This window comes from Macaca thibetana, chromosome 1, assembly GCF_024542745.1.
Source record: "Macaca thibetana thibetana isolate TM-01 chromosome 1, ASM2454274v1, whole genome shotgun sequence".
NCBI classification, from domain to species: Eukaryota; Metazoa; Chordata; class Mammalia; order Primates; family Cercopithecidae; genus Macaca; species Macaca thibetana.
In genome coordinates, this window is record NC_065578.1 from 64,817,167 (window position 1) to 64,842,994 (window position 25,828).

Sequence of the window (25,828 nt, forward strand, 5' to 3'; positions counted from 1 at the left end):
GAAAATTTTGAGGTAATGTTTTTATAGATTACCAATCTGAAATTTAAAATAAGTGACTTGATTAAATGATTTACAAAGCTAATAGTAAACTTTCTACTTTCACTTCATTGGTTTGTTCACTGTTTTGCTGTCAGTTCACGTTACAATCAGGAAATTAGGTGGTACCAATTTGGTGTTATTCCTGTAATAATTTAGCATAGAATTTGCTTGGAGAAGTTTTAATATTTTTGCACTTTCTGGAAGAAAAATTGTACCAAAAGTCAGAGGACAGAATGTGCTTTCTTTCTAAACCACGTATGGCTACCAAAAATGAAATTTCAATACTAAAGAGTTATATCTTTACCTTTTGAGTAAAAATGTTACCAAAAAGTCAAAAATGGTAAAGAGACAAAATTTTAAATTCATTTGACAACTGTTTTCATATTATTTTCACTTTCAAGTAAAGTTTATTTACATGTAGAGGTATTAAATAAATAGTGGCACTGAGTTTGTATATGCATATGTATGCTGGTAAGGCATAAAATGTTTTGTTGCATATAAAAATTTTCAAGAATTCCAGAAATTCTTCATGTTTGCTTGTTTTAAGCCAAGTATATCTCGTTACTTTTAAAATTTGATGATCCTTTTATCCCCATACTTTAAAATTATCAAATTTGTTAGTTTCTTTTGATAGTAATAAAAACAGAGTTCTTAAATTCTTATACTGACTTTGGCATGTAACCAGGTTGGTGGATTCCGGGTCTCACACAAACTTGGGAAACTCTTCTCACAAATCCAGGAAATATCTAATGTTTTTCCTTAAAGAATCATTTGAAGTAATTATATAATTCTCTAATATTTCCATTTATAAAAATATTAACATGACTCAGGTTATAATTATTTTTTAGTCATGGTTACTATGGTCTTTATTAATCTCTAAATAAAATGGCGATGGTAACAGCAAAATTTATCTTGTGATAATAAGGCATGTTGGGTGTAACGAAATGAACATTGAACTTGATGCACAAGACTGCAGTTGAGTTCCAGGTCTACATTCTCTCCAAATCTCAGTTTGTTTTACCTGTAAAGTAGATGATGTTAGTTCCCTCAAAGGGTGCTTTGAAAAATTGGATTAGATAATATTCCTAAAGGTGTTTCAAGTAAATTGTAATAATGAAATTTGGTGATATATTTAATGTGCTTTCTCTATTTTTGTGTCCTTTGCCCATCAAATACCCACCAGTAGAGAGTACAAAATACTTTTGGCTTATACCTGGGGAGGCAGAATTTTCTTTTTCTTAAAGGGCCAAGTAGTAAACATTTTGGGGTTTGTGGACCATACTGTCTCAGTCACAGCTATTCAATTCTGTGCTTGTACAAATGCAATCATAGTTAGTATGTAAATTGAATTAATGTTACTACACTTTTGGGCACTGAAATTTGAGTTTCATATAATTTTCATGTATCATGAAACAGTCTTTTTGTTTTTAATTGAAAATATAAGTAACCATTCTTAGCTCCCAGGCTGTACAAAAAGAGGCAGATGGCTGGATTTGGCCTGTGGACCCGAGTTTGCTGATCCCAAGCTTAGAACATTTTGAAATTAGTTTTAGATTGATTCTGATAGTGTCATGATGGCATTAGCTGTTGACGTGGTTACAGAAAGCTTTTTTAAAAACCAGAAAACAAACAATGAATTACTATAATACAGATTTTATAATGTAGATACTATATAGTCATTATTAAGGATATATAATCTATATGATGTTTTGCATGTATATTACAATTATTAACAAAATGAAAAAGAGATTGAATAAATAGAAAATACATCAGTGAAGTGATAAGAAAACCATAGAGTTAATCTGATTTTAAATTAGCCCTTTTTTACAAATATTCAGTGTATTTAGAAAAGGATTTGGCATTGGCAAGACCATCTAAAGTAAGATGATGTGATTCCAACTTTTCTTTTTGTCTTAAAACATGACTAAAATTTTCTATCATTTAAAATGTTAGTGGAGAATATATGTGTTGTTTTGTGCTCAACTTAGGCAAATATTCTTACTTTAAAATTCCGAAGTTTTTCAGCCAAAGCATAATGCCTTGCAAGCATGTTTCTGACATAAAACACCACAATTTATTCAATTTGTTCACACCCTTTTTGTAAAAGCTTTTATTTTAATATGTGAAAAATGCATAAAAGGTCTGGCTTGATATTTTTAAAAATTACATTTTATTTGCTTTGCTTAAAGATTTAGATAGAATTGAAAGTGCTACATCAGGCTATCTCTAATTCAAAACAATATTTTAGGGTGGATAGCATTTTACATTTTTCGAACATACTCTTATGTAATTCTTGTCTTTGATATTCACATCCTTGTAAACACAGATGGTTCAGGGATTATCTTGGTTTTATTGATTAAGGAAACTGAGACTCACAAATATAAACTTACTTGTCCATGATCTCATGGCCAATAAGCAAACAGAAGTACTTGATTTTAGATCTCAATGTTAATTTATTGTGCTTTTGACACTAATATCCCTTATACAATTCCCAGTAGATTTCTTGGCACATTAAAGTCCTGCAAATGTTGTTTCATGGTTGATTTTTTTTTTTTAGTACTAAAGTAATAATAAATTATATCTCAGGAAACTTGAAAATATATCATAATTCAAAACATTTAATATTAGTGGGGTATGCGTAGAAAGATTAGCGTCTATTTTTCATGTTTTTTATATCTGGATGCTCATGTATATGCTAGTTTATTGTAGCTTCTAAATCAACACTTTTCCATACTGATTTTTAAGTTATTATATCAGTGTTTTCCCTCTACAAGGACTGCAAGATTTCTGAAGGCAGTGATCATGCACTATCTCCCTATCCCCAGGTTGTTTGAAAAACAGAGTGTGGTTTCGGTAGGAGGTAGCAGATATTAATGGATAGAATGGGGCAGCATAGGTGAGATGGGTAGTCAGAGGCACTGTTACTCCTCACTCTTCTCCCCACTGCTCTTATTCTATAGTCATTTCATTTACACCAAGACTTAGACTCCCTAAAGGATGAGGCAGATTTATAAAAAATCTATTAAGTAAGAAATAACAACTTTCTGTTCTTGGTTGCATACTATTATTTTTTTATGCCCTATGTTTGGTAACCCTACCCAGCTAATTATAATTATGTTTTTAAGATTAACTTGCTTATTTGAAGGTTTAAAATGATAGGCAAAGTATTGCTTACAAAAATTTTCCTAGATTTTCTTTCTTTTTGTAAATAGTTTTATTGAGGTATAATTGATATATAATAAGCTGTACATATTTAAATTATACATTTGGCAAATATTGATATGAGAAATCACTCATAAAACCATCAGTATAATAAGGAAAATGAATATATCATCAATTAGAAAATTTCTTCCTGCTCCTTTGTAATCCCACCCTCATGCTCCTACCTGTGGTACTTCCTTCTCCCACCCCACCTCTGTCCCCAGGGAATGACTGATCTGATTTCTAGCACTATAACCTACTATTACTCTAGCATTTTTTAGAACTTTATATAAATGCAATCATACAGTACTTTGTTGTGCTTTCATATACATGATTATTTTAAGATTCATTAATGTTGTTTATATCAGTATTTCATTCATTTTTATTGCTGAATAGCATTCCACTAAATGGTTATATTGCAATTTGTTCATCCATTCACCTGTTGATAGGCATTTGAATTGTCTATAGTTTTTGACTATTACAAATGAAGTTACCACAAGTGTTAGAATTGAAATATATTTTCATGTCTCTTGGATAAATGACTGGGCATGGAATGGGCACATCATATGGTAGGTGTATGTTTAACAACTTAAGAAAGTGCCAAACTATTTTCCAAAATTGTATCATTTTTCATTCCCACCAGCAGTGTAAGAGTTCCAGTTCCTTCACATCTTCACCAATACTTGGTATAGTTAGTCTTTTCTTTTTAATATTTTAACAATTCTAGTATGTGGATAGTGATATCTCATTGTGGTTTTAGTTTGTGTTTCTTGAATGACTAATGATGATGAGCATCTTGTCATGTGCTTATCTGCCATAACTATGATTTATATGGTGAAGTGACTGTGTAACATTTTGCCTATCTTTTTAACTGGGTTGTTTGTATTATTATTATTTAGTTTTGAGTGTTGCATATACCTTATGGATACAAATCTTTTATCAGATAGATGATTGGCAAATATGTTCTCTGTGTATGCTTTGTCTTTTTGTTATCTTTCATAGTGCTTCTCAAAAAACAAGTTTTCAATTTTGATAAAGTCCAATTTATCAATTTGTTCTTTTATGGATTGTGCTTTTTGTGTCATATGTAAGAAATTTTTAATTAAGCGAAGGTCACAAAATTTTTTACTCATGTTTTCTTCTAGAAGTTTCATAGCTTTAGGTTTTACATTTAGATTTATGATCCATTTGGAATTAATTTATCTGATGCGAGGTATAGATTAAAGTTCTTTTATTTTATTGCATATAGATATTCCATTGTTCCAGCACAATTTGTCAGGAAGATTATCCTTTTTCCACAGAATTGCTTTTGTGCCTTTGTAGAAAATCAGTTGTCCATGTAAGTGTTAGTCTATTCTAGACTCTATTCTGGTCCATTCATTTACTTTTTTTGTTTTTACATGAATACTTCATTGGCATGATTATTGCAACTTTATAATACATGTTGAAGTTAGGTATTGTTATTCTTCAAATTATGTTCTTCAGTTTCAAAGTTATTTTGGCTATTTTAGCTTCTCTGCATTTCCATATGAATTTTTAGATTCATCTTGTCAATTTGTGTAAAATAGCCTGTTGAGATTGTGAGTAGCATTGCATTAAATCTATAGATAAATTTAAGGAGAGTTGGCATATTAGCAATATTGAGTCTCCTGACCCATAAACACAGTACATCTCTCATTTTAATTAGGTCTTAATAATTTCTGTCAACAGCATTTCATAGTTTTCAATGTACAAATCCTAAACATCTTTTGTCAAATACATTCCAAAGTGTTATTATTTCTGATGTTATTGTAAATATTTTAAAATAATTTCTGTTTCGTCAGTTATCCAATATAAATTCAATGTCATAAAATTATTCATATTATTATCCTTTTAATATCTGTAGACTGTATAGCAATATCATGCTTTCATTTTTTATATTGTTAATTTGTGACTTCTATGGTTTTTCCTGGTCAGTCTGTGATATGGTTTGGCTGTGTTCCCACCCAAATCTCATCTTGAATTGTAGTTCCCATAATCCCCATGTGTCATGGGAGGATCCCAGTAGGAGGTAATCATGGAAGTGGTTACCTCCACACTGTTCTGCACTATTATGGCAGTTACCTCCACGATAGTGAGTGAGTTCTCACGAGAGCTGGTGGTTTTATAAGGGGCTTTTACCCCCCTTCACTCTGTACTTCTCCTTGCTGCCACCGTGTTTGCATGTCCTTCCACCATGATTGTAAGTTTCCTGAGGCCTCCTCAGCCCTGCGGAACTGTGAATCAATTAAACCTCTTCCGTTTTATAAATTACCCAGTCTTGGGTATTTCTTCATAGCAGCATAAGAATGGACTAATACAGTCTGGCTAAAGCTTCTTTCGTGTTTTAAAATCTTTTAACCAGCTTTTGGCTTTCTTGATCTTTGTGTATTATTTTTCTATTTTATTTTATTTCATTATATTCTGATTTGATATTTATGATTTCTCATCTATTTTAAACTTTGGTTTAATTTGCTCTTTTTTTTCTCCTAGTTTGTTAAGATGGAAGCTGAAGTCATTGATTTGAGACCTTTCTTTTTTTCTCATATAGGCAGTGCCTATATTTAGTGTTAAACACATTTCCCTGGAATTATTGCTGTAAACAATATCTTACCTTAAAGAATATGTTGTATTTTAATTTTCATGCACTTAAAAAGTCCTAATTTTTTTTGATATGGTTTTTGAGCGACCCAGGAATTATTTAGAAGTGTGTTCAGTTTCCAACTATTTAGGGCCTTTCTAAATATGTATCTGTTATTGATTTCTGTTATTAATCCTATTTTCGTGTGACTGGGATCCTTTAAAATTTATTGAGACTTTTTTTTTTTATTATTATACTTTAAGTTCTAGGGTACATGTGCATAATGTACAGGTTTGTTACATATGTATACTTGTGCCATGTTGGTGTGCTGCACCCATCAACTCATCAGCACCCATCAACTCATCTTTTACATCAGGTATAACTCCCAATGCAATCCCTCCCCCCTCCCCCCTCCCCATAATAGGCCCCGGTGTGTGATGTTTATGGCCCAGAATATGGTCTTCCTTGGTAAATGCTTTTGAAAAGAATGTGCATTCTGCTATTTTTGCGTGGAGTGTTCTCGAAATGTCTATTAGGTCAAGTCAGTTGATGTGTTGTTCACGTTTTTATCTTTACTAATATCTGTCTACTTGTTATATCAATGGAGAATGTTGCATCAATGATGAGTTGAAATTAATCAATAATTGTGGATTAGGCTGTTTCTCCTTAAGGTTCTCTCAATCTTTTGCTTCATGTATTTTGAAACTCTGTTATTGGGTACATAAATGTTTTGGATTGTTATGTCCTCTTGGTGGATTGATCCCTTTTTCATTATGAAATGATCATCTTTATCCCATGGAATATTCACTGCTTTAAAATATACTTTCTCTGACATTAATATAACCGTTACAATTTTCTTTTGACTAATCTTATAATGGTATATCTTTTCCCATTCATTTCATTTTATTTGTGTTTATAGTTAAAATTGATTTCTTGTAGGTTGTTTATAATTGGGTCTTTTAAATCCAGTCTGATAATGTTTGCCTTCTAAATGGGATGTTTAGGCTGTTTGCATTTATCAAGTGTGATAATTGCATTATCAAGTGTGATAATTGATATGTTTAGGATTAAATCTTTTTATTTCTTTTCTTATTTTATTATTTGTTCCCTTTTTCCTCTTTTTATGCCTTCTTTTTGATTTTTTAAACGATTCTACTTAATATCCTGTGTTGCTTATTAATCATATTTTCTGGTTTATTATTTTAGTGGTTGCTTTAGCATTTATAATATTTGTGTCCAATTTATTATAGTCCAAGTGATAGTATATCTCTAAGTGATATCATACCACTTCATGTAAGAACATCACAAATTTCTCCCCTACCAAGCTTGGTACTAATGCCATACATTTTACTTTTACATATGTTGTAAACCCCACACCAACGAAGCTATTATTTTTGCTTTAAACAATCAATAAATATTTGTCATTTTAGTTAAATTTCATTTCTTTGTGTGAAACCATATTTCTGTCTGCTGTCATTTTTTTTTTGTTTTTGCCTGATGGATTTCCTTTAGCATTTTTTATAGTGCAAGTCTGATGGTGATGAATTCTTTTTGCTTTGGTATATCTGAAAAAAAAAAGTCTTTATTTCATCATTATTTTGAAAGCTGTTTTTGCTGGGCGTAGGATTTTAGGATTGCAGTTTTTCTTTTATTTTAGTACTTCACTTTTGCTTCACTATCTTTTTGCTTATGTTCTTCCTGATGATTAACCTGCTGTAATCTTTATCTTTGTTATTCTAATGTAGGGTATCTTTTTTTCCCAGATACCCTTTAAGCTGGGTGTCTCAAATAGTTTACTTCAATTTGTATTTAGTATCCTGCTTTAAGAGCCTATCCAGTATTTTCATATCTGTGTTAATATTTAGCTCTTTTTTTTCAATATAGGCCGGAAGTGTTAGAAGATTCACCTCTGGTTCCCCAAAAAGGCAGTTTTCAGATGGTTCATTGCAATTGCAGTGTTCATGAACGTTGTGAATGTCTTGTGCCTGTGCCAACAGCCAAACTCAACGACACTCTCCTTATGTGTTTGAAAATCACATCTGGTGGAGTAATTTTCCAGTCACCTCTAATGTCAGTTCAGCCCATAAATATGGGTAAGTTATGCACTAAAATGATGATAATAGGTCAAAACATCAGTCATATATAAAGGTTAAAAATTGCTTACAAAAATATTTGCTAGCTTATCTCACTTTGCTTAACACTGTAATGATGATAGATGTAGTACTGGGGGTATGAAGAGTGGCTTCTGGAATGATTTAACAATAGTATGTATATCTTGGCCATTGTCACTTAAATTCTGTTTTGAAAACTGTTTTCTTTAAATCCTGGATCTATGTAATGGGTGTGTATTGATTGGATATCACTTTTTCACAACTCAGATAACTATTTTTAAAAATAATTAGAAGCATGTTTCTTACCTGAATTTATTCCTTCAATAAACATTTCTTAGAGGCTTATGTTTGTCAGAGACTGTTCTAGGAGCTAGAAAAAGAGTGGGAAATTAGACATAGTTCCTACCTCAGAGAGCAGGGACAAACAATAGTAGGCAGAGACAATGATAAAAGAGTAAATAAGTAATTTACTGTACAAACATGATTACAGAAAGCTTCAAATAATAGACAACACTCTCTGTTTTCTTTGTGCAAAGATCCCCCAAATCTCTTTTTATCAATTTAAATATGCAATTACAAATGTGAATAATACAGGCAAATGTTAGTGCTATGTATTTAATTTATTAATTTCATTTAATTATGTATAATTTAGCAATTTTTCTCCACTTATATTTCCTGAAACAATTGTATGCAAACTCTTTATGTCTGATTTTGCATCATTGGTTTTGACATCACTAGAGCCACTTTTCCAAGTATCTGACACAATTTTACATACAACTCAGGCTTTACTTCTTTGTAAGTTACTCGAGATACAGCACTTTTTGAAACTGTGTATGACATCATATTTTAACATTAAGACTTTCAAATAATTTGTCCTCTAGGGATATCGTTGTGCTCTCCACAACATAGTTACAATGGCATACAAGCAATTCAATCGTGAAGTTATACCATGGAGAAAAAAATTACAAAATCTTTGTTCAATATCATTTTTTCTTTTCAAAACTAATTCTACCTGATGATTTTTTAGTAGCATTTAGAGTCAACTTTGAGTTGCATTGTTTTTCAAAATGAAGTAGTTAAGGGAAAGTGCTATGGAATTTTTAAGAACTTGAAAACTTTCTTAATTTTGTCTTTATGCAGAGATAATTTTGGGGAAAAAATCTTTCCTTGTATTTGAACACATATGATAATATCCCCAAATTATATGTTCCTTGAAAACAATAAAACTGGTGTGATGGAGTGTCAGGGACTATTGTTTCTACTATGTAGATCAAAGAAGATCTCCTTTAGGACGTAGCATTTGAGCTGAATAAAGAAGAGATATCCTTGCAAAAATCCAGAGCAAAAGGTGCTCCAAGCAGGAAGAACAATATTCACAAAATCCCTAAGATAAAATGAACTTGGTAATTTGAGGAACAAAACAGAAGACCTTTGTGCTAGGAGTGAATGAGGTATGAGAGTATTAAGGGATGAGGTCAGAGTTACCTGGTCCAGAGCATATAGTAGGCCAGGGTGGAGAATTAAAGAACTGTTTTGGTTTGGATCTGTTTGGGAGATGGTGCTGACTGGACTGTCTAGTGGTTGGAGTTGTAGAGTGTGAAGGACAGAGGGGAATCAAGGATAACTCTTAAATTTAGACCTGGGCATCTAGATGAACAGTGACACCAGATACTGAGATACGGAAACTCAGGGAAGATTAGTTGTGTGTACAGAAATCAAGAGCTCTATTTTGGACACATTGTATTTGAGATGTCTGTTGGAAACCTACGAGACGTTGAATAAGAAGTTGGACATACGAGTCTAAAGTTTAGGGGAGATATATACATTTGGGAGTTGTTAACATATCAAGGTTTAGAGTATTGTATGAGATCACCTATTTAGAGTTCAGGAAGAGAAAGACTGAGGGGTTATCAGTAAGAATGCAGGAGTAAAAGAGTATGTTGTTCTAGAAGCCAAGTGAAAAAAATATTTCAAGAAGGAGGGTATAAGCATCTGTGGAGTGCTGCTGAGAGGCAGAGTAAGATGAATGGGAAATTGACATTGGGTTTGTTTTTGTATTTCTAATATTAATGCATATTAGTATTGTCAACCTAAAATGTATGACAGATACCAACTCTACAAAGCAAAAAGTTTATTTGGGAGTAGTAGGGGATTGCAGTTCTAGATATGCTTGCTATGGAATGACTATGACACATCCACGGGGGTTGGAGTAAAGGGGAAGCTTGAAAAGACATATAGGAGACCTCCATGTAAGCTCTTTTGAACAAAGATTTTTGGTTACAAGAGCTTGCTGCAGGGGTTGGCATTAGCTTATTGGTGGAGACAGCCATTGTTAGGCAAGTGTCTCTGTGCAGGCAGCTTTTATGGAATACTGTGGTTTTGAGGAATTATTTACGTCGTTCCAACGTAGGCATACATGCATAAGGGGACTCCTTCATGGCCTCCCAACTCCATTGTGTTAGGGTTCCACATTAGTAACTCCAGTTTGATACTGATAACTTTTACAATATGCAGATAGGAAATGTACAATAGCTTGTAATATTGTGATTTTACTTTTCTTTGGTATATGTTTGTTTTCTCTTTGGTCATGGGAACACAGTAAATTTCACCTGTAATTTCCAGACTTTTGTGTTTAGCTGTCTTTGCTTTAAAGTAACTGAAATTTATAATATGTCACATAAAGTAAACCATCATTGATTTTGACTAAAAGAGGAAAATTGTGACCAAATTCCTGAAAATATAGAATGTGAAAATTATCTTATGCTCTTTATTTGTTGAAAATAAAATTCAAATCAGTAATTGTTTCAATTTAATGATAATTTCTATATACATGAATAATTCCTGTTAATTGTAAAAACCTTGCTAATATAGAGATGAACAAACAAGAAAACGCACCAATTTTCTATCACTTTGGCAATCTTTCTATTTAAATATATCAGGAATCCAAGTATAAATGTGTGTTAAACTTTCAAAATTTAAACATTAAACATTTTTAATATTCTGAGAAACTTCATCCCTACTTCTGATGACAAGCCAGGGACTGCTGCAGCTGCATTTATTGCATGGGAATATTCATGCTGTCAGTTATTTGAGTAGGTTTGTCTAGATTATAGACAATTATGATCCATAATTAATAGACAAGTTGAATTTTGGATAGTTTTATGTATTTCCAAATAGTGTTCTGCACAATGCTTTTTTCCTTTTTACCCACTAAAATAAGTGGAGTGGGTGAGGTTCAGGGGAGACTTCAAATAAGTTTGAGGATGCTGGGTTTAATAAAGTTAAGTGGGATTCTTATAAGGGGAAATAACATTTAGCAAAATAATCTCATTTACTGATTCATAGTCTTTACCACTTAAGGGTAGGGAAATGGATATACATGGATTGCTATGATAAGGTACAAGAACTAGACCCAGTATTCTAGCTTGTTTCGGTTCTGTAATTAGTCCTTGGATAAAGTCACCTTTTAAGTACTTGAAAGGCAAGATATGATGAAAATTTATTTTGACTTTATTTTATTCAACTATAATTGTCATGAAAATTACTTGACTTAAAAGTATTCTCTTTTTTTTCTTAAGTGAAGCCTGATCCACCATTAGGTTTGCGTATGGAAATCACAGATGACGGTAATTTAAAGATTTCTTGGTCCAGCCCACCATTGGTACCATTTCCACTTCAATATGAAGTGAAATATTCAGAGAATTCTACAACAGTTATCAGAGAAGTAAGTATATTTTAATAAGTAAAATGAAAAGTTGAGAAGTAAAGACCCTCTTAAGTCCCATAGCAATTAACCTCTGCATACTAAATATATACATTTCTTCTAAAGCAGAATGAATTATAGTTCAATATTTCATATTATATATGTCATATATAGATATACATACATATATATACGGCTATAGGAAATCTAGTTACAGAAACTTGAATTCATAATTACAATTATTTTCCACCGACAGACCACTGATTTCATCTTTTTTTTTAATTGCTCAATCTATTCGAATCTTTTTCTGAATGTGGCAACAGAAAGATTTTTGCTTGGCTAATCATTAGTCGAGCTTCTGAATCTTCTGCTAGCCCCATCTGTGCATATTCCTGTAAAACTCAGTTTTAGCAAAGAACTCTGCGAGGTCATTTTAGAAGGAACCCCCCGACCCTGGATATCTGAGGAATATTTGATCAGGTTTCTCATCCTCCACCATTCCCCAAATAATGTTTGATCACCATGGCCTGTCTTCAACAAGAATTCTGTTAGGTCAGTTTAGCCAGAATCCCTCTTATCATGATGTTTTTGCTTAGTAATTTTCTATCTACTCCCTGCTTCTTGGCTATAAATTCCCTGTTGCCCATGCTGTATTTGGACTTAGCCCACCCACCCCCACCCATCACAAGGTATATGCAGTGCTCCATATACCTATTGTGATGATTCCAAATAAAGTCTTCCTTACTTCCTTTCTCTTTTTCTTTAACAGTTCATTCGTAAGTATTTATTGAACACCTGCTACGTGCCTGGAACTGTTCTACTTGCATCAGGATACGCTGAGATAGCAGGACAGGATAAGAGGAATCTGGGGGTGCTGGCAGGGAATGGAAGGTTGCAATAATAAATGGAGGTTGGGGAGAGTGACATTTGAGCAAAGATGTGAAGGAAATGGTGATGTGGATATCTGGGGAGTTGAGTTCTAAACAGAGAGAACAGCAATGCAAAGGATGGTGTGGCTGAGGGCAGTGAAGGTGACAGCAGTAGTGGTTGAAGTCAGAGGCCAGTGGGGGGAGGAGAAGGTGGAGCTCAATGAATAGCCTCTTGGGCCATGTGAATACTTTGGCACTTTACTTTGTGAAGCTAAGTTTCATATAATTTAGAAGTGAAAAACAGTCTTTTAGAACTGGCAAAAAATGTAAAACATTTTATTTTCACAAAGAGAACGATGGAAATCCTCAGTGTCACGTATGGAGAAGACAGAGTTAAGGCTTCTGTGGGTTTCAGCTTTCTCATCTGTAAACTGGAGATAATCTGTAAACTTGAGGATTTTAGATAGGAGTTATTAATATCTGATGTTGTTGTATGCATTCCTGATGCTTTTCATAATTTTTAGTCTGTGATATGCTCCCCCTGCCTCAAGAGCAGTCATTAGAGGCCAGAGAGTTTATTAACTTTGGAGTACATTTTTGGGAACTGAATTTTGATCTCCCAGGCTCAAGTGATTCTCCTGCCTCTTTTTTTTTTAAAGAGATGTGGTATCACTATGTTGCCCAGGCTGGTCTTGAACTCCTGGGCTCAAGTGGTCTACTCACTTCGGTCTCCCAAAGTGTTGGGATTATAGGCATGAGCCACCATGCCTGACCAGGCTCAGGTTCTTAAGACTTTTCATGCCCTTCTGCACAGGATACTTGTAGTTCTTTGTGTACCCCTGCACAGCATTTTCTACCAGGTGTGTCTTACAGGTGTCAGTAGCGGCTTGAAGCTTCCCACAGATTTTAGCTGCATTTCTTAAAATTCTAAAGGTCATATATTCATCATGATTCAGTTAACAGTATTTGCTAATTATCATTATGATTTTTCTATTGGACCCATGGACTATTTAAAATTTTATTGACTAATGTGCAAACATTTCTTTTTGATTATTGATATTTGTTTTAATTCCGCTGTGGCCAGATAACTACTGTGTAAGATTTTAATTCTTTGAAATTTGATGAGATTAGCTTATGATCACTTTTTGTAAAGGTTCCCCATCAACTTGATGTTCTGATGTTTTAATATAATATTTTAAAAGGCTGACAAGATTGTCTCAGCTACATCCCTGCTGGTAGACGGTATACTTCCTGGGTCTTCATATGAGGTTCAGGTGAGGGGCAAGAGACTGGATGGCCCAGGAATCTGGAGTGACTGGAGTACTCCTCATGTCTTTACCACACAAGGTAGGTTATGTAATAGCCACTTCTACTGGGAGGGAAATATATTTCCTGAACTTGCCTTTGTATATTATAAGCATCTTAAATTTTGTAGCCTTAAAATGAAAGAAGGAACACAATATCAACTTCCTTGTTTAAACTTTGAATGGGCCAATTCGTGAATTAAAATTCTGTCAGAGTCTCTGGGCTTGTGTGTTTCTATTGCAGTACATTGTAGGATCACTTTTCTTATTAAAAAGAAAAAATTAATATAACAGTTCCAAATTAGAAAAAATTAATATAACAGTTCCAAATTAAACTCAGAAAGCCCCTTGTATTGATAATTCCTTAATTTACATTTTAAAACCAAGCATATTTATTTGACATAAAATTCAAATATTAATGTTTTACTTCATATTATATAATAAATGAATTTTTATTCTAGATGCTTGCTTTTGAGAGTTTTCAGTGCCGATTGTTCATATTGTAAAGGTTATTTTTAGCATTGGAACATCTACAGTTTATTCACAGCTTCTTCATGCAGCTGATGTGCAAAGTTTTGCATAGAGGCTCCAGAGGCTTGGAATAGTCCTAGACCTGCTACGTGCAAAGCTGTGACTATAGAAAGAAAATAGTCCTTTGACCGGTTGTCCAATCTGTCAAAAGGGCAAAATTTTTCTTGCTCAGACTTACTGAGATTGATTAGGGCCTGTATGGAGATAATATGTACCATGCAAATATTCAGTCCATTTAACAAGTTTACTTATTGATTGCTTACTATTTTAAAAGCACTGATTCATCAAAAGGCAAGTAGCAATAGTAGTTTAAGACATTGACTTTGGAGTCCAACAGAAGTTTATAGAAATTCTGGCCTCACCACTGATTTGGAGAATTTCTTAATCTTTCTATGCCTTAATTTCCTCATCTGTAAAATAGGGATGTTTTATATGGATATGAAATATCCATATAAAATAAAATAATGAATGAAATAATTCACATGGGTCATGTGAAGAAAATCATTATTGTTTTATTATTCTGTAAATTAAAAATTGCATAGTGTGTCATATGCAGATAAAATGCATATCTATCTATATTAATATTTTGCAAATTAAATATTCAATATTTATCTCATATCAATTTCAATAAATTTATCCAGTGTATATTTCACAAATTGTCAGGTTTTTATTAACTTGGTTTTCTTATTTTTAAGCTAATATTTTAGCATCTAGTCATGTAAAAATACTATGATTTTCATCTTATTTCTCAATTAAGCCTTACTATATATATTTGATTTCAAAGTGAAATGCTTTGAATTCTCTTATCATCTTTAAAATGAAAAACTTCAGCTTAATTCATGAAAGTTCAATTATACTTTTTCTTTTTAAATAAGAATTATTCTGAGACTTTTGAGGCAGTTTAGTAAGGAGGTTGTGGCGCATACTGAAGGTAGGTTAAAATAGATTAATGTGTTAGGTACTTGTCCACAGTAAGTAACGTATAAGTGAAGCTTGAGTGCCACCTCAGCTAGGATTATACTCAGTCACGCTCATAAATCTAATGGTTTGGCTTCTGTCCAGTAATTTTATGCTACTAAGTTTTTTCCTGTTTCTATTTGATTATGGACATACAAAACATAGATGTTTTGTATGGATTGTAAATATATAGACATTGATGTTTAGCGTGCTATTACAGAATAAAGAAAACTTAATAAAAACCAATTATTTTTGTTTCTGTTTTTAAGGGTAATCCCAAGATATGTGTGAAAACAAATTTTCATAGTCTATCAGTAGAAAATGGTTTACCTTAACTTTACAGCTGTGAAATGTACTGATGTTTTTGCAGTACACTGTGGTGGAAGTAATTTCCTCCTATGCAAACCATCATTTACTTTTATCTTGTGTGTCTTTGAAAATGATAGGCAAATGAAGTTTACAACAATAGAGGACTTTAAAAATAGTATAGAATCATGTGTAGGCATTAAAAAAATCATGTTTTAGGAAAATATTTCTTCTCTTTGCCCTCATCCATAGGATATTGGCATTAAATAACTCAAAATGATAGTACAAACCAGCATTTATAATTTTCTCTGCTTTGTATATTGCTGTATTATGATTCATATGACATTCCTATTTTTTAATTTATATCTCATATATTTACCTACTTACTTGAAATTTTTATGTATCCAAACAAGACAATAGCAGCAATCATTTTTACTTCAGGATTTTGCTTCATAGTGATTTTTTTTAAGAACTTGTCCTAGGTTTCACTGATTCCCAAAGCAGGGTCTGGTGGAAAATATGTCATTGTGGAATTAAACTATGTTTTGTTTTAGTTACTTTCCAGCCTATCAGTTAGCAAGTGACAATTACTGACTAAAACATATATATACACACACATATATATATACAGATATATATATACACACACAGATATATATATACACACACACAGATATATATATATATTTTATTTATATATATATAATATATATATATCTCGTAATCCGCCTGCCTCAGCCTCCCAAAGTGCTGGGATTACAGGCGTGAGCCACCGCGCCCAGCCCTAAAACATATTTTATGATGAATAAGCCTCTGTGTTTAGAAGATAGTGAAGACATTCACGGAAGCTCAATTCACTTTCGAATGAGAGCACTTGGGACACTAGATAACTGTACACAAACAGGCAATTTCAGCATTATCCAGTTTTTTAGTACACTCAGTTTTGGCAGTATAACTCTGCAATGTGTTGTGAATCTTTTTCGATGTGGTATAAATTACAGAGTGTTTTGTCTTCATCTGATATCCTTTCTTCCCTCATTACAGATGTCATATACTTTCCACCTAAAATTCTGACAAGTGTTGGATCTAATGTTTCTTTTCACTGCATCTATAAGAATGAAAACAAGATTGTTTCCTCAAAAAAGATTGTTTGGTGGATGAATTTAGCTGAGAAAATCCCTCAAAGCCAGTATGATGTTGTGAGTGATCATGTTAGCAAAGTTACTTTTTTCAATCTGAATGAAACCAAACCTCGAGGAAAGTTTACCTATGATGCAGTGTACTGCTGCAATGAACATGAATGCCATCATCGCTATGCTGAATTATATGTGATTGGTAAGAAAATGAAGGTTTTGTTCATTTTGTTCCACAACTTAAAGTTTCATTATGGAACCTCCTTATATTAGAGTCCTGTAAAGATGTAAGAAAAAAATTTTTCATTAAATTTTTTGGTGTTTTTGCTTTATATTAACATTTTAATGTGTTTCAAATAGATGTCAATATCAATATCTCATGTGAAACTGATGGGCACTTAACTAAAATGACTTGCAGATGGTCAACCAATACAATCCAGTCACTTGCGGGAAGCACTTTGCAATTGAGGTATCGTAGGTATGTATTATTTTTGGTGTTTCATTTTTCTGTGGGTATGGTGAGATAAAATTTTTCTGTAGAAATATTACAACAGTAGTCTTACAGATTATTTGCTTCCTGAAAGAGGAAAGTATAATATAATTAATCAGGAAATTTTTGAGGGATTATATACATTGGTGATTCTTGAAAAATATTCACACCTGAGGTTAAAAAATTGTAATTTGTTTTTACTTCAAATTATCTTTTCTGAAAATCAACCAATTCTGTATAATTTATATTTTAACTCTTGAATGAAACAAGAAAATGTAGTTTGTGTATGTTTTAACTTGACTTAGAGAGTTGACTAGAGGAGAATGTGAAAGATTATAAAAGTTTCATATCATTTGGTTAAAGATTGTTTTGGAAAAAAAGAGGTAGAAGCAGATTATAGGAGATAATATGAATGGTTTTTAGAACTAACTGAGGTTATTTAGGAAATAAATACTTATGGTTAGTAAAGGGTAATGTGTTCTAATAAGAAGTAATTTGTACTTGTTTATTTTTACTCTTCTATGTTTTAAAAAGAATTCAAGGTATCATCTTATAGTGGTCCCTTTCTCTCTAAAATCATTTTATCTAAAATGATACCACCCTTAATCAGATGATAGATTTTTAAAATATCCCATAGTAGTATTCAAGTAAATATACTGCTGTTAAACACTGTGTCCCAATTTGTATTTTTATTTGTAGTGGAGACTTTCAATTTGTATAACATGCTCATTTATTCTTAAAATATAAATTTTCAACTAGAAAAATAAATCCCTTCTCTCCAATACTGTGATCTGAAGTCTATTCCTAATGCTGCCAGTCTCTTCTTATGTAGTATTAGGAAAAAAATGTGACAATTCATACATTTCTCAAATAGCTGCCTTCATTCTACCTAATATGTATATTTTAAAATCAGTAGAATGTTTGTGATATGAAATTTTACTTTTATAATCTGTCTTTACCTTGTTTTCATGGCATCTTCACATTAGAAAGGTATTTGTGAAAACCTATTATATTAAGCCCCATGCCTCGTTTCTCTTAACATTTACAGAATAACCAGGAAACTACCTTTACTTGCGTGAGTTTCTTAACTTCCCTAAGTCTCAATTTCTTTGTCTGTAAAAACAGAGAGACTAATAGGACTTACAATGTTTCTGTGAGAGTTAACAACATATTTCACCTAATTATAATCACGTGATATAATTTCTCCTTGTAAATATTCAATATATTGTTTTTGCTGTCACGATGGTAATGATGCCAACTTTTCGATTCTAAGTGTGCTGGTACTGTGCTTTTCTACTTTGTTCTTATTTTCTACCCCCAGATGACCCCTCACTCCTCATTTTCATTTTTGTCCATGCACCATCATTTATATTCACACACACACACACACACACACACACAACACACATTCATGATTGTAATTTTGAGAAGACAAGAAAAAGAAGTGGTATAGAAAATAGAAAATGACAGAAGAAAATCGATTTTTTTAGCTTTTTCTAACTTCCTCTCATCTCTTTGGAAAGACTAATTGCTACTTTAGCCATTTAAATATAGTATTCAGAGCAAACATTGGCCCAAGAAGTTATTTCAAACCAGAGGAAAAAGAGTTTATGGCAAGTTTTTCCAGCCCATGGCCCGGGGCCCCATGTGGACCAGGATGGCTTTGAATGCGGCCCAACACAAATTTATAAACTTTCTGAAAACATTGTGAGATTTTTCTTGCGACTTTTTTTTTTTTTGGTTCATCAGCTATCGTTAGTGTATTTTATGTGTGGCCCAAGACAGTTCTTCTTCCAGTGCTGCCTAGGGAAGCCGAAAAATTGGACACCCTTGCTTTATGGGTTCTGAGGTGGAGTGTTGTCTAGGACTCAGTTATACAATTTTTTAAAAATTTTTGTCTCTGAGAAGATGAGGAATATACGTGGTTATATAATTCACATACATATCTGAAGTTGGTATTATATTAATTTGTATTAATTTGAATTAGAAAATTATATTCATCACGGATTTGTGATGAAATTTAATTCTTTCTTTAAAGTGTGAGGAATTTGCCTTCCTTGCCACCTCAGGAATGTTCCATGACTACTTTCATCTATATTTTAAATATTCTCACACTAATATATAGTGTTAGTTTAATTTGCAAATTGTTTTTAAGTTCTGTCTCTAACTGGATCATTTTCTCCTTTTTAGAGCATTTATTTCATTTGCATCCCTACTTAGTGTCTAATGAAATATTTAATAAGAGTTACTGTCAGTTTCTGTGGAAAGATATAGAACTGGAATATAGCTGGGAAAAATTTAAAAAATGCCTTTCTAATAAGAACATCTATTGTTTTAGATGGAGTGCAACTGTCTGTATTTTATTTAATTATTTTAATTTAATTTAATTTTATTTTATTTTTGAGACAGTCTCCCTGTGTCGCCCAGGCTGCAGTGCAGTGGTACCATCCCAGTTCACTGCAACCTCCGCCTCCCGGGTTCAAGTGATTCTACTGTCTCAGCTTCCCAAGTAGCCAGGACTACAGACGCGCATTTATAGAGACGGGGTTTCACCATGTTGCCCAGGCTGGTCTAGAACTTCTGGGCTCAAGTGATCGGCCTGCCTCAGCCTTCCAAAGTGCTGGAATTACAGGCATGAGCCACCGCACCGGGCCTCCTGCCTGCTTTTTAAACCTGGGATCCCCAGTCCCCGGGCCACGGAGCGGTACCTGTCTGTGGCCTCTTAGGAACCCGGCCACACAGCAGGAGGTGAGAGAGCAGCATTACCACCTGTGCTCCGCCTCCTGTCAGATCAGCAGTGGCATTAGATTCTTAGAGGAGCAGAACCCTATTGTGAACTGGGCATGCGCTCCTTATGAGACTCTAATACCTGGTGATCGGAAGTGGAACAGTTTCGTCCCGAAATCCTGAACCATTTCCCATCCCCCATTTGTGGAAAAGTTGTTTCCCGTGAAACCGGTCCCTGGTGCCAAAAAGGTTGGCGACTGCTGTTTTAAACAACAAATCAGAATTCTCAGGTATCTTCTTGTTACTTTTATTAATGTATGCTAATTGACTATTTTTGTATCTTTTAAAGGAGCAGCCTTTACTGTTTTGATATTCCATCTATTCATCCCATATCTAAGCCTAAAGATTGCTATTTGCAGAGCGATGGTTTTTATGAATGCGTTTTCCAGCCAATCTTTCTATTATCTGGCTATACAATGTGGATTAGGATCAATCACCCTCTAGGTTCACTTGACTCTCCACCGACATGTGTCCTTCCTGATTCTGTGGGTATGTCAAGCTGTGTTGTGTCTTCATTTGTGTTAGCAGATTTGTATGCAGATTGATGCAGGTTTAATGTTATATTTTGCCATTTTCTAATCACATTAGATTTTGAAAAGAAAATTGTTCCTGTTTACAGTGGTATTGAGAAAATCAGCCTTAGGAAGTTTTACACTTTTGAATTCATTTCAAATTATTTATAGTAGACTTTTTTAAGCAATAGGAATATTTTCTGCACACTATTAGATGAAATACATGGGTCTTTATGAATGAATTTTAGTAATGTTTTTCTAAATAAGGCATTATTTTACGTTTTTGTTCCAGTGTAGTTATGAAAACATGCAGTATTTTTACTCCAAAGGTTTGATTTGAATATTCTGAGGGTCTCAGTAATCTGAGTACTCATAACTCAAGCCTTTAATTTGTGAGGATATGTAGGGCACAGAAGCATTTAAAATAGCTAAATTGAAGTAGAGGAAATAGACAACGATGACATACATTATATTTTAAACATTCTTTTCAAAAAAACCTTTTGATTTCAAAGATATTAAGAGAGTCCTTGGAAAATGTGATATATTCTTTCAAGTTCATTGTGAAATATCTGAGAAATGATTGTGCAACAGGAATGAAAAAATACCTTTTGGTGCTGTTATGTATGTATAACTAAGGAGGATGTTTGTTTTCAATATAAGATATCTGAAAACAAAAACAAAACTGGGATTTTCAGTGAATTTTCCCCTCAAATAAAATATTCCTCAGTAGGAAACACATTAGAATAATGTTCCATAAAAATATTAATATATGCTATTTAGTTGGGGGATTATGCCAAAAATCAATATTTGAGTCATTGTTTTTCAATTAATTAATACACATTTGAATTAAAACCTATATCCAAAAAATACAGAATAAGATTGTTTTAATTATTAGATTTCTTTTTCTATATAAAGTCCCAATGAATTCTCTCCCCACTGTTTAATTCCATTTAAGTGATTTTTTACTGCAGTGATACTTAATATCCTAGGATAGCAAGGAACCCTCCTACACTCCCCCAAACATGCACAGATAATAACACACTCACTTAGAAGACATGACAAATGCAGCATGGATTCAGTAACATATGTTACCTGAATAACCTTTGGTGTTATTCTTTTCAAAACTAAAATAACGAGTTTAGGTTGGGCTTATATTGCCTACTTAGTACTAGAAGGTAATGTGGAAACTCAGTGTTGGGATCCAAATGCCAACTCCACCTATTACTAGCCTTTAAATCTGCACTAGCCACATAGGCACTCTGTGTCTGTTTTGCCATCCATAAAATGTAGACAGCTGCCCATACCTTCCCAGCGTGGGTATTGAGGGAATCATGTAACTTCAAGCATATCCTTTCTGCAGACTGGATATTCATTGCCAGTCTGCAGAAATGATACGCTTCATATGATTCAGTTAATTGCAAACACAGATTTAACCTCGTACAGTCTCTTGAGTATTGATACTTCCTTTCCTGACAAGAAATGATCAAGAGGTGAAATACAGTATATATCATCTTGCTGGGTTGGTGGAGAATGCCTTTTTGGTCTATGAAGAATTGAATCATCATGACAAACTTTACACGAAGGAAAAAGTTTAGGTATTTTTGTTTTCAACAGTAAAAACTACTATTGTTGATTGCTTAAAAATGATTTTAAAATACCGTATGAAAGGGAGTCTATACCTTTACACAGTGTTGGTTTTTAGCAAGTGAGACTTGGAGCAAGAGAATAATAAACACCCATATTGTGCCAATCCAGGTGTTACGATTTCCCTGTGAATCATAATAGTAGTATGGTTTATAAGACATGGGGAAATAAATCAAGAAGGTAAACCCTGGAACTCTCTTAATTTTTCTTACACAGAGTGTCTACATTTGGCCTTAGTTATGGTTTGGGTTATTTAGGTTTCTTTTTGTTGGTGGTGGTTGTTTGGTTGGATGGTTTCATACATTAGCCCTTTGGCTTCCCTTTTTGCTACTGCAGTTGTTTTCTGCATACTCCAGCCAACGGCCATCTCTCACTTTGGATTGTCCATTGGAAGGGGTGACTATCAAAATAATGACCAAGAGGAGGGCCATTCCAACTACAATCCCGGAGGCCTCTGCTGTACCGGGCATCGACCTTTTAGGTTCTGGGTCATGGGCAGGTGTGGAGGGCATCCAGTCTGAGCAGTTCTGGAGGAGATGTTCCTCAGGAGAGCAGCTCTTTACCAGTTGGTATGGATGTACTTAACATTTTTAACAACTGTTTTGGCATACCAACTGAATATATGTCCTCTAAATGGAATCCTCCACTCTTAGTACAGATAATCAAGACATGACAATGTAAATGTAGTATGCATCATAAAATTGATGCTTGGAGTCATAACAGAGTTAGGGCTTCAGAGACGCACTGTTATGCTTGGGCTTTCAGGCTTTTAGTTTAAAATATGCCACATTTCCATATTGTCATCAGAAAGAGTGGCCCTCAAAGTTAAAAATTAAGAACTTGGGGAAAACTTATGTAGTGAATCTAAGCCTAAGCTAAAGTTTTTACTTTAGCTCTGAAAGCAGCATCATAAAAAGGTGATAGGAAAACAGGGAAGATAACCTTTTTCTTTGCATTTCTGTGATTTTTACATTATGCCTACATGACTTGCTTATATATATATGTGTGTGTGTGTGTATATATATATATTTAAAATAGATTCCTATATATATAATAGATTCATATATATATATGAATCTATTTTAAAAATCACTTGCTATTCAGATCATCTTTGCCTCTATTACTGCCCGTTAAAAGCCTGTTTCCCTCAGATTATAGAAAACCAAGGCTTTGCTCTGAGATACTATCTCTGACCTTGATCTAGAAATATTTAATGATACACATCAGCCATAAGAGTTTCACACTCACACGTGGAAGTTGATGCAGTCCATGGTTTTTTTTTTTTTTTTTTTTTTTGCCTTTAATTAAAGTTCAATGGAGAACCGATATTTAGCATGGGTTCAGCGTGGTGTGTTTTGCATGCAGAGCCAATGGTTCAATTTCTAATCAGGTACTACTGTTAGCTTGCTGAGTAACATGGATAATGTATTGACTTTTTTCAGTCAAGTCTTTATTTGCAAAATAGTGATAAATCCCTCTTTTAATATATCACATAAAGTAATAGGGAAACAATTGAGATAATGAGTGAGAAAGTTATGAAGAAGATATTGCTTGATGAATATAGAGGTATGAAAATATAACACAATGTTTTTAGGCATTATTACTATTTAAATTACCATCACGTAAAACTGTTTTAAAAATTTCTAGTGAAGCCACTGCCTCCATCCAGTGTGAAAGCAGAAATTATTAAAAACATTGGATTATTGAAAATATCTTGGGAAAAGCCAGTCTTTCCAGAGAATAACCTTCAATTCCAGATTCGCTATGGTTTGAGTGGAAAAGAAATACAATGGAAGGTACCTTTTACTTAGAACTTCAGCTTTCCTCATTAAATGCTATTTTTATAATATTTAAGAGTTCAATTGCATTAGATTAATTTTATTGGCATAAAAGTACATTCTCTTGTATTCTGTAGCTATTTTCATTAAATAGATTTGCCTAAGTCTAACCTTTTTAAAGAACAAAGTTTCCTGAAATCCATCATTCCCTGAAGTGTGTTTTATAGAACACAGGTCTTATATTATGTTCCTTAGAAAAAGATTAAATGGTTAAATCAGTTTAGGAAACCCTGTATCACTGTATCTTCCTTGTGTAGTCACAGTATACATATTACATATTCAAGGTTTGGAGAGGTCCTTCATTAAAGAAAAATTTGTGACCTTATTTCATTTCATGTTCCCCAAACTAGTTTTTTCCAAGGAACTGTTGTTTCTCTAACATCTGTTAATGTCTTTTAGTACATACATGTTTGATGGAATGCATTTTGGGAGAAGCTGCTTTTCAAACAAACAGAATCATTCCCATAGTGGCAAGGGTGCCTATCATGGCATTTCACATCAGCTTTGTGATGGCAGCCTGCAAAGACCTAGAAATATCAGAAACCCTTATTATATCATTAGATCACAATGATATCAACTAAAACAAATGTGACAGTTTAGCTGCTATTGAAGGATACTGAATATCAGCGATTTGCTACAGTCGGTCCTATCTAACCAATAGGTTTAAATTCTTAGAACGTCTTTGTGGGTAGAGGATTAGTGGACAGGGATTAGTAGTAGGATAAGAGAGTATTTGGGAAACAAGGTTGCGAGTAAACCAGTTCAAAATCTTGTCATTAGCAAGGGTGTGACAAGATAAATAAGAAAATCCTTGACTTGAAGGAGTTTACAATCCTCGCCTAATTGTGACTATTTCTGAAGTCAGAAAACACAGAATCAGTTCTCTTAATTTTGGAATAGTGTTAAAATTTAAAATAAATGTACTTCAGGGCCCTTTAGATACATATGTGTTGGTAATGAGCAATCTAATGCTTTGACTTATTTTATAGATGTATGACGTTTATGATGCAAAATCAAAATCTGTCAGTCTCCCAGTTCCAGACTTCTGTGCAGTTTATGCTGTTCAGGTGCGCTGTAAGAGGTCAGATGGATTGGGACTTTGGAGTAATTGGAGCAATCCAGCCTACACAGTTGTCATGGATATAAAAGGTCTGCAGAGATTTTGTAAATGTGTTTTGAAAGTACATAAGTGTATGCTTCAAATATGGCTGAAAAAGTTTCCTTCAAAAACATACACACAATTTGTCGTTTTGCAGTTCCTATGAGAGGACCTGAGTTTTGGAGAATAATTAATGGAGATACTATGAAAAAGGAGAAAAATGTGACTTTACTTTGGAAGGTATTCCCAATTTTAACGTTATTCTTAAATTGTATTTTTATACTCTTAAAAAATTTACTTCATGGTCCATAATCCTGTTATTAATCTTTGGAAAGCTCAGCAATCCTGTATTTTCATTTCATTTATGAGATGTATTTGCAGAGAGCTAAGATGTACAGTGGCTGAAGCACTGGCATAGTGTTAGGAGACTTTCATTTTCTTCTCAGCTTCACGTACTGTAGTTATGTCAGTACTATTTTGGCAAAGTTACTTAGACTCCTTGGGCCTCAGTTTTCTCATCTGTGTAAATGTAAGATTGAACTAGATGATACGTAATGTTTCTTGTAGTCTAAAAATTGTATTCATATTTAATTCTGAACAGTGTAAATGTCACCTTCCCCACAAACCCCAAGAGCATCTAACGCATGACAGAGTATTCCATTTATGTGATGGCATATAAACAGTGGATATTCCCATATATGATAG

At 33.4% G+C, this 25,828-nt stretch overlaps 1 protein-coding gene across 4 annotated transcripts in view; it reads left to right on the top strand.

The window, feature by feature from the left end:
• LEPR (leptin receptor) overlaps window positions 1-25,828 on the top strand; it is a 98,096-nt gene that overhangs the window by 48,413 nt on the left and 23,855 nt on the right. For all 4 annotated transcript variants that reach the window (XM_050760069.1, XM_050760330.1, XM_050760153.1 and 1 more), the window contains 9 exons: window positions 7,724-7,932; window positions 11,529-11,674; window positions 13,725-13,869; window positions 16,665-16,955; window positions 17,114-17,231; window positions 20,320-20,519; window positions 23,834-23,982; window positions 25,014-25,173; window positions 25,281-25,363. In XM_050760069.1, coding sequence (XP_050616026.1) covers window positions 7,724-7,932; window positions 11,529-11,674; window positions 13,725-13,869; window positions 16,665-16,955; window positions 17,114-17,231; window positions 20,320-20,519; window positions 23,834-23,982; window positions 25,014-25,173; window positions 25,281-25,363 — 1,501 coding nt within the window. The remainder of the gene's footprint in view (window positions 1-7,723; window positions 7,933-11,528; window positions 11,675-13,724; window positions 13,870-16,664; window positions 16,956-17,113; window positions 17,232-20,319; window positions 20,520-23,833; window positions 23,983-25,013; window positions 25,174-25,280; window positions 25,364-25,828) is intronic.